The sequence below is a fragment of the Juglans regia genome, chromosome 6 (assembly GCF_001411555.2).
Source record: "Juglans regia cultivar Chandler chromosome 6, Walnut 2.0, whole genome shotgun sequence".
Classification (NCBI taxonomy): Eukaryota; Viridiplantae; Streptophyta; class Magnoliopsida; order Fagales; family Juglandaceae; genus Juglans; species Juglans regia.
This window is the reverse complement of record NC_049906.1, coordinates 11,971,220-11,989,125: the sequence shown is the minus strand read 5'-3', so window position 1 is coordinate 11,989,125 and position 17,906 is coordinate 11,971,220. Positions and strand designations below refer to the sequence as shown.

The window sequence follows — 17,906 nt, the reverse complement described above, 5'->3', positions numbered from 1 at the left end:
GATAAGGGTTTGCTACATGAGGTGAAACAATTTCTCTCTAAAAATGTTGATATGAAGGATATGGGTGAGGCATCTTATATCATTGACATTAAGATCCATAGAAACAGATTTCGAGGTATCTTGGGTCTGTCTCAGGAAATCTATATTAACAAAGTTTTAGAGAGATTCCGAATGAATGATTGTTTACCAAGTGTAGCCCTTATTGTGAAGGGTGATAGATTCAATTTGAATCAATGCCCAAAGAACGACCTTGAAAGGGAACAAATGAAGAACATTCCATATGCTTCTGTTGTCGGAAGCCTAATGTATGCTCAGGTTTGTACATGACCTGACATTGCATTTGCTGTCGGAATGTTAGGACGATATCAGAGTGATCCAAGTTTAGACCACTAGAGAGCTGCAAAGAAAGTAATGAAGTACCTTCAAGGAACCAAAGAATATATGCTTATGTATAGATGGACGGACAATCTGAAAGTAATTGGCTACTCAGATTCTGAGTTTGCTGGCTGTATTGATTCACGCAAATCAACATCAGGATATATATTTTTTATGGCCGGTGGAGCTGTATCATGGAGGAGTGCCAAGCAGATTTTGACTGCCACTTCTACTATGGAAGCCGAGTTTGTCTTTTGTTTTGAGGTTACTTTACATGGTGTATGGCTTAAGGCTACGTTTGGGCAGCAAAGTCTTCTCAACACTCTTCAAATATTCTCATACTTATGAAAATATTTTACATGCCAAAGAATTTAAAATACTCTCAATGGGACCCACAAACACACTTTAATCTCTACTCATAACTATTCACAAACATTCTATAATATTTATCACTATTATATATAAATAAAAAATAATTTCACTATAATATTTATTTATATTATATATAAATAAAAAATAAAATCACTATAATATTTATTTATATTATATATATATATATAATAAAATCACTATAATATTTATCCATATTAAATATAAATAAAAAATAAAATCACTATAATATTTATCACTATTATATATAAATAAAAAATAAAATCACTATAATATTTATCACTATTAAATATAAATAAAAAATAAAATCACTATAATATTTATTGCTATTACATATAAATAAAAAATAATTTCACTATAATATTTATCACTATTATATATAAATAAAATCATTATTAAAAAAAATCAATCATTGATGGGACCCACACTTTTTTCAATTATCTATCCAAAAGTCAATAACTCAATATACTTCATACATCCAAACAACTCAAAATACTTTCAATAGGACCCACAAACCTACTTTAATCTCTACTCATAACTATTCACAAACATTCTCAACACTTCTCAGGTATTCTCACTACCCAAACGTAGCATAAGAGTTTCATTTCTGGGCTTAGAATTATTAATTCAATCTCTAGGCCATTGAGAATGTATTGCGACAATTCAGCTGCTATTTTTATGACTAAGAACAACAAAAGTGAAAGTCGAAATAAACATATCGACATTAAATATTTAGTCATAAGGGAATGTGTTAAAGAAAATAAAGTGGTCATTGATCACGTTAGCTCTGAACTAATGATCGCTGATCATTTGACTAAGGGCATGCCAACGTTGAAATTCAAGGATCATGTAGTGAACATGAGACTTGGTTCCATTATGTAATTTTTCATTATATGAACAATGTTATTTTAATGAAATTCTTAAATATTTTGATGTTTTTACTCATATTGATGTGCACCTTAATTTTTTAGAAAATTCATCTGTATTGGACCAAGAATAAACATATGGTTTATTCATTAAGAAATTGTTGTCACATAAATTATAATGTTTAAGAAATAAATACATGGTAATACATGGAAGGTAATACTCGTCATTAGAGGACCTATCGCCATAATTAATGTATTTATTACTTAAATGCAAATTATCGATGAGTTTAAGATGAAATATTATATTAGAAGTGTGGACCAAGTGAGAGAATGTTGATCGTTTCTCACGGAGGCCGTTCGTGAGAACGAGTCTCTCGCTTCCTTAAGTTTAGGAGTCCTTGAAGTGGTCCACTTTGAGTTATTCATCAAGTTCATCACGTTCATAAAACGTAGAAACTGATCCCATAAAAATCTGAGCACGTGGGACACATAATACCGAAACTTGATGGAGGCTTCAACTATAAATACAGTGTTTGGTTCCCAGACTCACTCACTCAATTCCCTTCAGTCTTACACCATCTAAATAGAGTGGAGAAGAGTTTGGAAGTGTCAAACACAGTGAGAAACGCAGCAAACCAGTGAATAGCATCAATGGCTGGAGGTATTGTTCTTGGCATTAAAACCTGTCGATTCTTGTTTCTAAAGTGTTATTCTGCATTATAGAATCGTTTTTAGTCTAACAATCTTATCATTTAAATTTAAATTATGTTACGTAAGCAGTATATAGTGTAGAGGCTTTAGAATAACTGTACTCTTAGGGTAGGTTTGGGGGGTGAGATGAGAATTTTGTGTTTTGTTTTGAAGTTTAAAATATTATGTTTTAATATTATTATTTTTTTGGGATTTGAAAAATGTGTATTGAGATTTGAAAAAGTTGAATTATTTATTATATTTTGTATGGAGATTTGAAAAATGTGTAATGATGAGATAAGATGATATGAGAATTTTGTGTTTTGTCTTGTATCCCAAACCTGCCCTTAATTTCAAATTTAGTGAAGAGTTAAAATAGGTTTTGGGCCAAAATTGGATAAAAAATGACTCTAAGCCGAAAAAAAAAAAAGGTTCAAAAATAGGTTTTGGGCCTCAATGGGCCAATCCATCCCTTGGCATCTCGATGAGAATACCCACCCGTGGGTGTCGGGGCTTGGGGGATCTAGCTAGAAGCAAAGGCACGAAACATAAGCTTAAACTCTACTTTACTAAAAAAAATTATTAAATGAACAATGTGACTTTATCATAGTTAAATAAGAGTAGAACTAGGGATGTAAATTCAAACCGGAAAACCGGTCCAGATCGGACCGATTTTAAATCGGTTCGATCCAGAATCGGTTCTTAGAATGTGAAAACCGGCTGGTTCTGGTCCGGTTCCGGTTTTAGGATTTTTCGGACCGAACCGGACCGGTTGATAAAAATATATATATATAAAATAATATTTGTATTATTGTATATATAAGTTTTATATAAAATGTTATATATATATTAATATATATATAAATTTTATATATTATGTATAATTATAAATTTTTATGTGAAATTTTTAAATATAATATATATATTTATATATATTCATATATGAAATAATTTCTTATTATAATTTATAAATTATTACATAAAATATCAATACTAAATCACTAAAAGTTTATAACTAATACTAATATATAACTTATAACTATACCAATAGTATAATATTAATACTATTATATCGTCTAATATATTAATAAAAGTATAAAACAGTTTTTTTTAAATCAAAATTTTTTTTTATAAATAAATTTTTAATGACAAATTGTAAAACTTACATTTTAAAAAAACTGAAAAACCGGACCGGACCGGACCGGAAACCGGTAAAACCGGAAGTACCGGTTTAGGAGGGTAACCGGTGTGTAATCGGTTTTGAAAAATACAAAACTGGTACATACCGGTTCGGTCCTAAATTTTGTCCAAAACCGGATCGAACCGGACCGGTTTCACCCCTAAGTAGAACAATAGTATAATTTGTAAAATTTTTCATAATTAAAATGAGCTCATAAATAATGTTTCTAGTGTTACATAATTGATAACTTATGATCTATTGACCCTCTCGGCCTTACAAGTCCCCTACCCTATAGGAATAATGAATATTCGGCTAAAGGATAAATAGATGGCTATCAATATCAAAAAGAAAAGACGCAGTAAAAGTTTTTCTTAAAAATTCAAAAAGCTGAAGGAAAGCTTACAAAAGCAACAGTAATGATAAAAACGTTACTAATAAATACTATATATTAAAAAATATGAACAATTTCAATCTTGTTTATTCTCTAGAAACTGGCTGTTGGAGTTTTACGAGGAATGTTGTCTACGGCTCTACGCTACGCGTGCGCCAATCTGAGTGCACATAAACTTCAATGATTTGGACTAGGTTTTAACTCAGAGTGAGAGAGACAGGGACATTAAGTTCCGTTTTAAGGTTGAATTATATTAAGTGAGTTGAGTTCTTTTTGAATAATAATAAATTAAAATAGTTAAGTAAATTTTATGGAATTTTTAAGATGAGTTTAAATATGTTTAAATATTAATATGAGTTTAAATATATTTATAAAAAATTAAAAAAGATTATGAATTATATATATAAAGAAGTATTGAATTAAAAAAAATTATAAATTTTATATATAAAAAAATTTTAAATTAAAATAATTTTAATGATTTAAAAATTAAATATTTAAATATTTAAATTAAATTTAAAATTAAACTAAAATGAGTTGAAATTGATTGAATTCAAATTTTAAACGGAACTTCAAGAAAGACAAGAAACAATTATTGGTATGAAAATAATAAGTATAGAATTACAATAATTGTATAAAAGTGGTACGTGGAAAAGTGTGCTATAATTTTCAGCATTACTCTTTCTTTAATTCTTACATTTTGGATGCATGTGACCGTATTTCACATGATTCTTCTTTTCTTTTCTTTATTACACTCAAGGCTACTCAGCCGTCCAGCATTTGCCGTCCAGCATTTGCCGTCCAGCATTTGCCGTCCAGCATTTTTTTTTTCATATTTTTTTAATACATTTTTATTTTTTTTAAATAAAAAAATCAATATATTTAAAATCACTTCTTTAATTATTAAATAAAAAATAATAATAATAAAAAAATAAAAAATAACTAGCAGTCAAACCAAGTAGACAAATCAAGTGGACAAAGAAGCTTTTCCCATATACTAATAATAGGCAAGAATGGTGGTTGTCACCAAATCCCACCCTAAAAGATCAGTGGATATCTCACCACAAGGAAAGCTTAGATAGGTTAGGTTTGATGTTTCGCAGATCTTCTCGTTACTTCTATTAATTGATCCAACCTATGTTTCGATTTTAACTTTTGATTAAGAAGATGACAACTAAAACAACCATGAATAACAAATCTCATCTTTAAAAAGGCAAGTAAGAACTTGTTTGTATTGTAAAATGAAATGAGTGCGCAGCGGAAGCATGACTGGGGAATGTCATGAATTGACATGACTATTGACAGTCGTGCTTGTGATGGGTGAAGTAGTGGAATAAGTGTAAGAGTACGCAGCGGAAGCATGACTGGGCAACGTCACGAAGTGACGTGGTTATTGGAAGTCATGCTTATGATGGGTGAAGTGTTAAAGTGTAGAAATGGCGTAATAGGAACGTGACGAGATGTCACGATGTGACGGGAGTACGAGAGGAACCGTACTCGTGATGAGTCAGGAGTGATGTAGTAGAATGTTAGGTAACACGACAAGGTCACGGTGTAGCACTGGAGCAATCTCGGGCTATATAACGTGACATGAAACGTAGTTATGGATGGAGTCTTGTCGTGTTAAGTGTTGGGATGAACTGTCAAAAGGGACGGGTAGCGTGAAGAGTCATGCTAGCCGGGTTAAGAGAAGATTGGTATCGGAGTATGGCCCTTGTCCCTACGAGCAGGTGATCAACGTGTTATATACGTTGATCTTAGGTGATAAAGGGGTAAGGTACCTGTGTAACATGGTGAGAGACACGTGCCGGACGGATTCACCATATGTAATGGGTAATCTGTCATGAGCATAGTTGCACGGTGCTTAAGCCTCAGAGTTGGCTTAGAGCCATGTGTCTTTATGGATGGGAATGAGGATTTAGTGTGGGCCAAGATGCATGAAGATAGTGACGGATGCATCGTTAGGATTGAGATGTGTGATTCCATCGGTCGGAATCATGCGTCGAATGTGGTTGTAAGAAGAGTAAGACGAATGTCCTAGTGTCTTAATCCTAAGGTGAATAAGGGGTTCACTTTAGTGGATGAGCACTCGAGACAAGACTTTGAGTTGGAAGTTGTGGTGACCATAAGTGGTCCCCGAAGGGTCTAACATAGTGAAGGGCACGTAAGTGCATGGGATAGAAGGAGAGTGTTCTAAGTATAGCGTAGTTCTATTTATAGTTTAAGTTACTTATGCATTAGATAGAGAATGATGCTAAGGTTATGTGTATGCATGTAGGTTGCCATCTGACAAGCACGTGAATGGACTGAATGACATGCAAGTAGCATGGAGTCCAGGTAAGTGTTACGTTCATACTCTTCTAGAGTTATCAAAGATACAAGAAACGCTTTTCCCTTAAAATGCTCACGAAAAGACTAAAAACGTTTTAAGAAAGAAAATGCTCAATGTTCAAAAGTATAAGTATGTACGACCCCTCATTGGCAGCCCCTTTTTACGCACCCCAAAGTATTAATTGTACGCATGTGAATGGATGACTATATGATGTACTTATTGTATGTATTTTCTAAGAAAAATCCATAAACTGATGAAGATGCATGAAAGGCATGAAAGCAGATGCTTTCGTGAATCCTACGAACCGACGCTCTCATGTGCACCACGAGGTGATACTCGCGGATGCCATGATTGACGACGTTCAAGGTGACACTTATAGGATGCCACGGAAGCTGACGCTTAAGCCCATGTATGTTCTTTGTTAAAAAGAGGATAGAACTGAAATGAAATTGAAAAAGAAAACGGAAAGACCATTGTCGGGCTTATGCCCCAAACGATATTTTCTCACGAAAAGAAATATTTTCTCATTAAAAGAAAGGACTGTTAAATGAAAGAACGAACCGAATGAAAGCTGTCAGCTCCTTCGAGCTGACATGAATGAATGAATGAAAAGAAAGAAACGAAAGCATGAATGTATGAAGACACGTAACGGCCACATGACATGAATGAAAGGGTACCGATGAATGGGCAGATTGCAATGTCGGGTAAGTAGCACTGGAAGTGCACCCAGTGCTGCCCCCTATGAAAAGGGGTTCCCAACCCGTGGCCACGGGCGGAATCCAGGTCCAAAGGAAGACCGCTAACCCCAAACACACGGGGCGTAATTGTGTGTACTGGCCTATGAAAGCGATAAGAAAGAATGGATGTACGCACGCACGCACGAACGCACGAAGGCACATGTATGCACAAGAGCACAAGAGCACGGACTCTTTAAGAAATGAAGGCACTGACGGGGGAAACGTTTTACGACGAGAAAGCCCTTTTTAAAGTAAAACCCCGTACACCGACTCTTGAAGAAATGAAGGCAGTGACGGGGGACACGTTTTAAATAGAGGAAAGCCCTTTTAAAAGAAAAGCCCCGTCCAGTGACGTTTTCAAACGAACGCACACAAGACACGTAGGCACGCACGTAATAGTATGTACGAATGATGAATGCATGAATGAAAACCTATGTTGTTATATTTTAACCGTATGAAGTAATGCTTATGAGTCTTCGACTCATTTTAGTTTTTATGCATGTCCCTCCCCCTCACAGGAACTGCACGATCAGGACGGACACGGCCCGTGGGGAAGAGCACGGAAGTCTAGGCACGAGTTTTAAACGTACGAGGCCTTTTTATTATAAGATTTATGTTTTCCGCTGTAATCCTCTTTTATGATCAAAGCACATTTTATTTATAAACGTAGAGTCTCGCACCCTGGGGATGCAAGTGAAAAGTTTTAAACAGGACGGTAATTCCCGTCGTCCTTTTTATAAAAATATTTTAGAAAAAGTTCCACCACAAGGACGGGCGTTACAGAAGAACCCCCAAGGTTACAAGCATGGAGACTTCCTGGATTAATAGCTTGGAGAAGCTGCCAACTTTCCTTCCTTCTACTAGTATTAGGATTGCCATAAAAACCAGTCAGTAACCACTCCTTTCCCCCCTCAGCCCCCTTCACCATAAAAGAAATATGGTGTTGAGTGTAAGTGTGCACTACGGCTTCCACTTCATCTCTCCAAAGGAATGCAAGACCACCCCTCATACCTTTACAGTCAATTACAAAGCTATTATCTAACTTAAGACTTTTCTTGAGGCTTTCAATTCTGTTTCTACTGCACTTTGTTTCCATAAGGAACAAAAATGCTGGGGACTTTTTAAGCACCAGAAGGTGCAATTCATGAACTGTCTGGGGGTTCCCAAGCCCCCGACAGTTCCAACTGAGACAACTCATTTGTCTTGGTGAGGCTGTTCCACAGCCTCCACCATTTCAAGTTGAGGATAAACCAGTTTGTCATCTTTTTCAGTTTTAATCTTTTTTGTTAAGAGCTGATCCACACTGGCTAGTGGGGGACTTCTGTTTCTTTTGTTACCTGTATGGAAGGCTGGTGCAAACCCTTTAACCAATGAGCCTCTCCCTATGCATATGTCTCGTGCCCTCCTCTTCCAGCTAGCAGTTTTCTTGACTTGATCAAGTACTTTAACTTGGTTGGAAACATACTGGTTAAAGTCCTGAACTTGTTGCAAAAGGTCAGTCGAGGTTTCTGTGCTCTTTGAAGTTCTTCTGTCAGAGTTGAAGTCACATCTAGTCTCTTTAGAAACAGTCTTTCCCTTACTTAATCCTGACTCCACCACTCCCAACATCTCCCTATTCTCCACGTCTTGGCCTAAGAGTGCATTATTTGGATGTTTTAGTACTCCCATTTCTCTGTCATCAGTTTGAGACTTTGACTTTGGCATGTCCCCTAGTACCTGCTCCTTTCCTTTCCCGTCACCTTCTCCCTCGATAGTATCAGTTTCCTTTGAAAGCTCCTGACACCTTTCCATGAAATCTGCTTTACCACTGTTGTCTTCCTCCTTGACCTCCTTCCCCTTCCACCATGACCATGGTTCAGACTTGGGTGAATGATCAGGACTTTCACCATATTTCTTGAATAGCAGCTCGTTCTCCCTTACTATAGGTGCCCTTAACCATGCCCCATATTGACTCTGCCCTTCCCTGCCCTCTTGGTTTGAGCATGAGTTCTTACCATGTCTGATCACTCCACATTTGAAGCAGAGGGAAGGCAGTCTCTCATACTTGAAATACACCCATGTTTTCTTCCCATCAACTTTAATAAATAGACCCCTTAGGAGAGTTTTGGTGATATCAAGTTCCACCCTTATTCTCAAGAATTTGCCCCATCCAATGCCTCTTTCATCTACATGGACTTTGATAAACCTTTCCAAGCTGTTTCCTATCTGGATTCCAACCTCTTGATTCATGCAGTCGAATGGCAGGTTGTAGGTTTGTATCCAGAATTCCTCCTTGCTGAAACTTACTTCATTAATGGACATTGACCCGTTGAAAGGTTGAATACATAAAAGCCACCTATCAAATGACCACGGCCTACCATTGATCACCCTGTCCAAATCCTTTTTACTTTGGCACTCAATCAGATACTTATTAGTCCCAACTTCTGAAAACTGGAGCCAGCTATCACATTTCCATATTTTTGACATAGTGCTCTTGAAAGCTTCTCTGTTGATGAATTTCTCTGCCACTATCATAACCAGTAGGCAGAAGTGGTTCGTTCTCATTGTAGATATTGTTGGCTGGAGTTTTAGAGCAACTCCTTCTTTTTCTTCCTCTGTGAGACTTAATCTCTCTCACTGCTTTGACATTTCCTCCTCCATGCTCGTCACACTCAGACCAGCGTAAGCTAGCCTCAGACTCACTCTATCTAGAGAGAAAACTCACTCCCAAGTGAGACAAAGAAACCTATACCTCCCCGTACGGCCTTTTTTGAAAACTAAACTGTGGAATTTTTATCAGTAATGACTCTTGATTCCAAGCTATTAATGAATAATGCCGGAAACGTAAACTTGTAATAATAAAAAAAAAAAATTTATTGAGTTAACGCTCAACCCAACAGCTTTTTATACAGTTATTATTTATTATTTTGTACTCTACATCTTATAAAAAATATTCTCATATTTTTTTATATAAAAAAATTTATAAATATAAGATAATAAAATAAATAGTAACTAATACATAAAATTTCTCTATAATAAAACTCATAAAGAACTAAACGTTCATAACATAAAAGATCCCTTGAAAATAAAAGACGCAATAAAAGTTTTTCTTCAAAATTCAAAAAACTGAAGGAAAGCTTCCAAAGGCAACAGTAATGATAAAAACGTTACTAATAAATACTATATATTAAAAAATACGAACAATTTCAATCTTGTTTATTCTCTAGAAACTGGCTGTTGGAGTTTTACCAGGAATGTTGTCCACGGCTCCACGCTACGCTTGCGCCAATCTGAGCCATCTTTCCTTGCACATAAACTTCAATGATTTGGACTAGGTTTTGACTCAGAGTGAGAGAGACAGAGAGATTAGGCCTCGTTTGTTTTGGGAAAACTTTTCATCTCATCTCATCTCATCTCATCTAATTATTACAACTTTCCCAACTTCCAATACAAAATAAAATAAACAATTCAACTTTTTCAAATCTCAAAATAAAAATAATATTAAAAAATATACTCTAACAATATTTTATTCAATTTTTTAACTTTAATCTCATCTCATCTCATCTCATCTCCGTTTTAAGGTTGCGTTGAATCGAAATGAGTTGAATTTTTTTATGAATAATAATAAATTAAAATAATTGAGTAAATTTTGTCCATGAGGTTCATTTAAAATGAGCTTAAATATATTTTAATATAAAGATGAATTTAAATATATTTATAAAAAGTTAAAAAAGATTCTGGATCATATATGTAAAGATGTGTTGAGTTAAAAAAATTACGAGTCCCATATATAAAGAAATTTGAATTAAAATAATTTTAATGATTTAAAAATTAAATATTAAATTTAAATTTAAAATTAAATTAAATTAATCTCAATTGAATTCAAATTTCAAACACACTTTAAGATGGACAAGAAACAATTATTGGTATGAAAATAATAAGTATAGAATTAAAATAATTGTATAAAAGTGGTACGTGGAAAAGTGTGCTGGATTCAAAGATCATGTACTTAATACTACAATTTTCTTTAATTCTTACATTTTGGATGCATGTGACCGTATTTTCCATGATTTTTCTTTTCTTTTTCTTTATTAAAATTCAAGGCCGATAATATACTAATAATAGGCAAGAATGGTGGTTGTCACAAAATCCCACCCTAAAAGATCTGTGGATCCCATCTCACCATAAAGAAAGCTTAGATAGATTAGGTTTGATGTTTCGCATATCTTCTCGTTACTTCTATTAATTAATCCAACCTATGTTTCGATTTTAACTTTTGATTAATAAGACGTCAGTTTTTAAAAGTTACTTGGTAAATTCAGCAATACCATGTCAAGAAGATGACAACTTAAAACAACAATGAATAACAAATCTCATTTTTAAAAAGGCAAGTAAGATCTTGTTTGTATAGTAAGATGAAATGAAATGATTTATAAATAGTAATGAAATAGTTTTCTGGAAATGTTTGAGTTAATATATTTTATAAAATTTTGAAAAATAAAAAAGAAAAAATTGAATTGAAATATTATAAAATTACAATATTCTTACAAGATAATTTTTTTGTTGAATTTTTATTTAATTTATTTGAAAGTTTGGAAAAATTATAATGATTAGTTGAAAAAGTTAAGATTTGAAATTGAAAAATGTTTATATTTTTTATAAAGTGGTGCTACTCTGTCACTCAAAGTGCACCGCTCCATCTTACCGCTACTTCAAAATTCTCTTTTTATTTTTTTCAATTTTTTTATTCATGTCTTTTTATCATTTTAAAACATTTTAAACAAATATAAAAAAATATCAATACACTAATAGTCACTTCCTTAACTATGAAATAAAAAAAAATTAAAATACATGAGGTGTCAAAATGAGAGGACAAATAAAGTGGATAAAGTCGTATTTTTCTTTTTTATATTTAAATATTAAGATGAAATTAGATGATATGATATAACTTGAAAGAAATGATACTTGCAGTCGTGAGTGTGCAAGCGTAGTGCAGTCATTTTGAAAAAAATGAATAAATATGAGATCCACATAAAAATAAATTAATTTTTTAATAATAAATTTCACTCTTTTTTAAAACGATTGTACGGCGTTTGCATTCTACGACTGGCTATAACATTACTCATAATATTTGTAAGCTAACGAAACTAGCCTTGCACCTACCATTCAATACCGACCAAGAAAGGATTCCTGAAACAGAGCAAAATTAATTGACAGAAACCACCTAACAATTATGGCCGTCTGTTTCATTTTTGGTCCCCAGTAAAGATGGTATGCAGCTTGCTGATAACCCATGCAACTCGCCAATGTCGCCATGATGTTTTACGTGCAGGTGGGCTGCCCGTTGATCTTCGTGTTGATGTGACAAAACAAAAGAAAAAATTCTTCATTCAATTGATCTCAGTTCTCTTCTCGCCTTCAAAGTTACACACAATACCAACCACCATTCAAACCCGACCAATGCCATTTCCCGTACCTACCCGGCAACACCAGGAAACGTAGATACAGTTGACTATATTCATAAAAACGCCGTGACATTCCGTAACTCTCACACATAAGTACATAGAGAATCACTATTGCGCTGTGGAAGCTGCAAAGCAAAGCAAAGCAGAGCCATGGACGCAGATCACACCCCACTTCTGAGTAATAACCACAGCAACCAGGATGAAGAAGAGAAACTGAGCACCGTTAAGAAGTTCGGGTCCGAGTCGAGGAAGCTTTGGAAGCTCGCCGGTCCGGCAATCTTCACCGCCATATGTCAGTACTCACTCGGTGCGCTCACTCAGACATTTGCGGGTCTTGTCGGGGAGCTCGATCTCGCCGCTGTGGCTGTCGAAAACTCGGTCATAGCCGGGCTCGCCTTTGGGGTCATGGTAATGATCGTTTCTCTGTCTGAAATTTTGAGATATTTTGTTCTCTGTTTTGTTCTCTTCTTTTGCATGGTAGAGAACCCGTGGCTGGTACTTTGACTGTTGCCTTCCCAAATTAGTAGAGAACCTGAAAAAGGCGGCAAGGCCTAAATTCTTGGGTATAAATAGATGTCCCCATATTCCTTTCCTATTTTCTTATCATCCCTTTTCTGCACCATTTCGGTCCTACCATTTTACCACATGAATCCAACTGTAGTTGATGAGACTTATATAATAAAGGCTTTCTGGCTAGCTAGCTGCATAAAAAAGTACCATTTTTTGGAGCAATGATGCTTATTATACTAATAAATTGATAAGTGTAATTTAGATTCCTAGGTCTCATACTTATAGCATGGCCACTCTGTCAACACCCCATCTCCGCCATTAGTTTCCCATGTCATAATATAGCTCATAAGTCAAGGTCACTAATGCAGCAGTAAGAGTTAATGTTGAATATAAAAGCTGATGATATTCTCTTCTCTCCCACCTATGTGTTTGTGTTTTTTTATTGATAACAGTTGGGAATGGGAAGTGCATTGGAGACTTTGTGTGGGCAAGCATACGGTGCGGGGCAGATAAGGATGTTGGGGATATACATGCAGAGATCGTGGGTCATTTTGTTGACTACTGCTTGTATTTTGGTTCCCGTCTACGTTTGGTCTCCTCCCATTCTTGAGCTCGTTGGGGAAACAACTGAGATATCTGAGGCCGCTGGTTAGTGTTTATTTATTGCTCTTTTCCTTTTTATATATCTTAAGCCCAATTTTGTATTGAAAACTTACCTTAACTCATCTCATCTCGTTATTATAATTTTTCTAAATTCTCATATAAAATATAATAAATAATTCAATTTTTTTAAATCTCAAAATAATAATAATACTAAAAATTAATATTTTAACAATATTTTATTCAACTCATTTAAAATTATCTCAACTCATCTTTAAATCCAGACGTTGCATTCCGGCTATTATAAATCCCATTGGTCCCCCAGCCCTCCCCCCCCCCATTTTGTTGGGCAGGTCTAGTTGCTCTTGTATGGACCCCAGATCGTTACATTTGGGGCAAGTATACTTCAATTGAATCAAAATACAGCATGGATAACAATGTTTATGAATTATGATGGTTTATCTTTACACGGATATAGGATTTGGATTTCCTAGAAACCCTGCATCGATTCTAAGAATAAAGTACTTCACCCTATAGCATTTGCACCTTTTTTTTTTTTTTTTTTTTGGGTAAAAGTCATCATTCTATTCTGGTCTATACTCATAAACTTGGATCCCATTTTAAAGTTTTGGCATCTGTTAACTGGGCTCTCTACTGCAGGAAAATTTGCTGTGTGGATGCTTCCACAGTTGTTCGCATATGCAATGAATTTTCCAATCCAAAAGTTCCTACAAGCACAGAGAAAAGTCCTTGTCATGGCATGGATATCGGTTGTGGTGCTGGTGCTACATGCATTCTTTAGTTGGTTGCTAATATTCAAGCTTGGGTGGGGCCTAACTGGAGCAGCAGTCACTTTGAACACATCATGGTGGCTCATAGTTATTGCTCAATTGCTCTACATTTTCATCACCAAGTCGGATGGTGCTTGGGATGGATTCTCATGGCTAGCATTTGCAGACTTGTGGGGCTTTGTGAAGCTTTCACTGGCTTCTGCTGTAATGTTATGGTATTTTTATCTCCCACATTTTTGCTTATTGATTCATGTTAACTGCAGTGATGATGATGATTTTGGTCCTTAAATTGAAATGCAGCTTGGAGTTTTGGTACTTGATGGTACTGGTGGTGATAACAGGCCGTTTGCCGAATCCTCTAGTCCCAGTTGACGCCATCTCTATCTGGTACATATGTGAATATTTAATTAAATGGGACAAAGTGTAGAATCAGGATTTGAATTTGGACTCCTGCTTTGATATTATGTTAAATCAGTATTTGTGTCGAAAGTTTAAGCTGACGAGAAGAAATACATTTAATCACACTAACTATGTTTACTAAACCTTATTTTCATACTTTTACAGCATGAACATAAATGGTTGGGATGCAATGATTGCGCTTGGGTTCAATGCTGCGATAAGGTGATGTTCCCTGCATGATTTGCAGTTCATTTTCTAAATAAAATCAATCGAGAATATCTTTTAGGATGGAAGTTAGGTTGTATCCCAATTTTTCTGCTCAATTAAAGATGATACATATGAAAGCTGGAAGCCCACAAGGCAACAGAGAGTAAACTGTATGAACTTACTATATATTGGTGTTACAACAGTGTGAGGGTATCAAATGAACTTGGAGCTGGCAATGCTCGGGCTGCAAAGTTTTCGGTGCTGGTGGTTTCTGTCACATCCGTTGCCATAGGGGTTGTTTGCATGATTTTAGTATTTGCTACAAGGGACTATTTCCCTTACCTTTTCACCACCAGTGAAGCTGTTGGTAAGGAAACTACTAAACTTGCTGTCTTGCTGGGAGTCACAGTGCTTCTAAACAGCCTTCAACCAGTCTTATCTGGTAAGTACAAGCTAGCTAGGAAACATCCAAGTAATTCTACGTACAATCGTGAAGGGCGTAAATGCCATGTAATCGTTTTGAAAAAGAGTGAGATCTACTATTAAAAAATTAATTTTTTTCATGTGAGTCTCATGTTTTTATCACTTTTTTCAAAACGATTATGCGACAATTACATAATTCACGGTTGCAAATATTTTTTCTCATTCCATCTTACATACTGCTCCCATTGGTTTAGGTGTTGCCGTTGGAGCTGGATGGCAAGCTATTGTCGCTTACATCAACATCGGATGCTACTACATTGTGGGATTGCCGGCCGGCATACTTCTGGGATTCACATTTGGTTTGGGAGCTCAGGTGAGATACTAGAACTATTTTCCTGGACTTTCTTGGTACATTGATCATCATATTTTGTTTAATCAATTTTTTGTTTTTTTTGAGAGGAAAATATTTGGCAACTTCATGATTCATCTTTTCTTCATTGAACTTCCTGCTTTTTTGGGAATCTGTGACTTCAAAGGCTGAGAAAAACTACCCAGAAAGACTTATTTCCTGTCCTATTTAACCAAGTTCTAAATCAAGTTTCCCCTTGCCTGATATTTTACTCTTCCTGTTTGCAGGGTATTTGGTCAGGGATGATTGGAGGCATTTGTCTGCAAACCATAATCTTGATAGTAGTGACTTCAATGACAAACTGGAACAAGGAAGTTAGTATCTTTTACTCTTCTGCATTCTTTAGATTCCTGAGATTATTCATTCCAATAAATGAAACGAGTAATTGTCACTCTATCAATCAAACTTGCAGGCTGAACAAGCAGAGAGCCGCGTGAAGAGATGGGGAGGATCAACCGGAGAGCATTGATCTCAATTCAGAAGCGTGACATCGTTGTTGCGCTAAGCAAATTTTTATCCAGGTCAATGCAGAAGTTTCATTGCGCCATATTTTTTTTGGTCATTCAATTTCATGTTTCTTAACAAAAGGAAAGCACATTGCAGTGTTACGGCAAAGTAGAGAAAAAATAATGAACCTGCAGTATAGCTTTTCGAGAGAGTTGAGTCTCCTAATGCAATAAACACTGCAATTCTGAACAACTCATGGAAACTAACATATGTAATAAAGGGGCGCTCATGGAAACTAACATTGCAGTTTTATGAAGCTACTTCATGGTCGTTGATGGCTGGCCTTTAAGGCTAGCCAGGGGTTACAATTGGGTGAGTCATTTCAAGAACAAAAGTGAAAATCTCTCTCTCAAATATAGTTATCTCTAATCCAGACATTTAGACTGTGAAAAATGTGAGTGTTGTCATGGTTTTAACACGCGACACACTCCACCATTGACAAGAATGATTTTGGATGAATAACACCCCTGAAAAAAGCAGGAACAACCGTACCCGATCCATGATTTGCCACTTGAGGTAGCATCGCTTCTGCTATAGATCTAGAACTTCTTACGTTGGTATTAAAAATAAATTCGGTTGTTCCCTATTTAAATTTTGGTCCAATTTTTTTTTTTTCAATTTTTTTTAGATGCTTTGTGTATGCTGGAAATTTTTTTTCCCCGAGTGCATGAGGCAGCATGATTCTAACAATACCATAATGAAAGGTGATTCATGTAATGTTCGCCACCTAATTCATGCCAAGCATTGTTAATGCAACCAAAGGCCGATGGACAGACAGTGGCTATGGCCATAGACTCCAAAGCTTGAAAGAGCTTGACAGATAAATTGATTATATTCCGACCTCTCTGTCCCTACGAATCTCCATACCAAGAATCTTCCTAGCAACGCCCAAGTCATTCATGTCAAATTCCTTGCTTAACAAGGATTTCAAAATATCAACCTCACACATGCTCTGAGAAGCAATCAACTATCATCCACATAAAGCAATAGAAAAATATGGGAACCATCCTTGAGGACCTTAACATAGACACAACAATCATACTTACAACTTGTGTAGCCAATCTGAGATGCCTTGACCAATGATTGAGTGGGTGAGATTGAAGTAGCTTGCTGGCAGTGAAAATCTCTGAGATATTAAGGGGCTTTCCTTGTTCTAGTGGACTTCCTAAGGGCAGATTGGGATGCAGGTTCTTCATTTGATTGAAGAGGAAAAATGGAGGGAGGAACTACTAGAGCAGAAGGAATGAGTGGTGTAAGTTGATTTTCTGGAGGTATAGGCAGAGTAGGTGTAGCGGAAGGTGAAGGAGTTGAAAAATGGGAATAGGAAATGGGGTAGAAAAAAGGATGAGGTGATGATTGTGAGGGTGGTGAGGGATGAGATTGAGGATGGAAGGGGAAGACATTTTCATGGAATGTAACATCCCTAGAGATGAAAATTGCTTTGGTGTTGACATCAAGTAACTTGTAACTTTTTACCCCAAATAGATAACCAAGAAAAACACAGTGCCTACCTCGGGGATCAAATTTCTTTCTGTTTTGAGATAAAGTAGAGGCAAAGCATAAACATCCAAAAATTTTCATGTGAGAATATGTGGGAGGGGTATTAAAAAGATGCTAAAATGGTGTTTTATTGGAAAGTAGAGGGGTGGGAATTCGAT

General features: G+C 35.6%; 1 protein-coding gene across 1 annotated transcript; it reads left to right on the top strand.

Moving 5' to 3' along the window:
- The first annotated feature begins 12,198 nt into the window (after positions 1 to 12,198).
- Positions 12,199 to 16,556, top strand: LOC109009822 (protein DETOXIFICATION 33-like). Its single transcript, XM_018990445.2, has 9 exons — positions 12,199 to 12,810; positions 13,365 to 13,560; positions 14,173 to 14,518; positions 14,604 to 14,690; positions 14,868 to 14,924; positions 15,113 to 15,351; positions 15,587 to 15,705; positions 15,969 to 16,055; positions 16,154 to 16,556. Exons 1-9 carry the CDS (start codon positions 12,553 to 12,555, stop codon positions 16,208 to 16,210), a joined length of 1,446 nt encoding a protein of 481 aa, XP_018845990.1. The 5' UTR covers positions 12,199 to 12,552; the 3' UTR covers positions 16,211 to 16,556.
- The last annotated feature ends 1,350 nt before the right edge of the window (positions 16,557 to 17,906 follow it).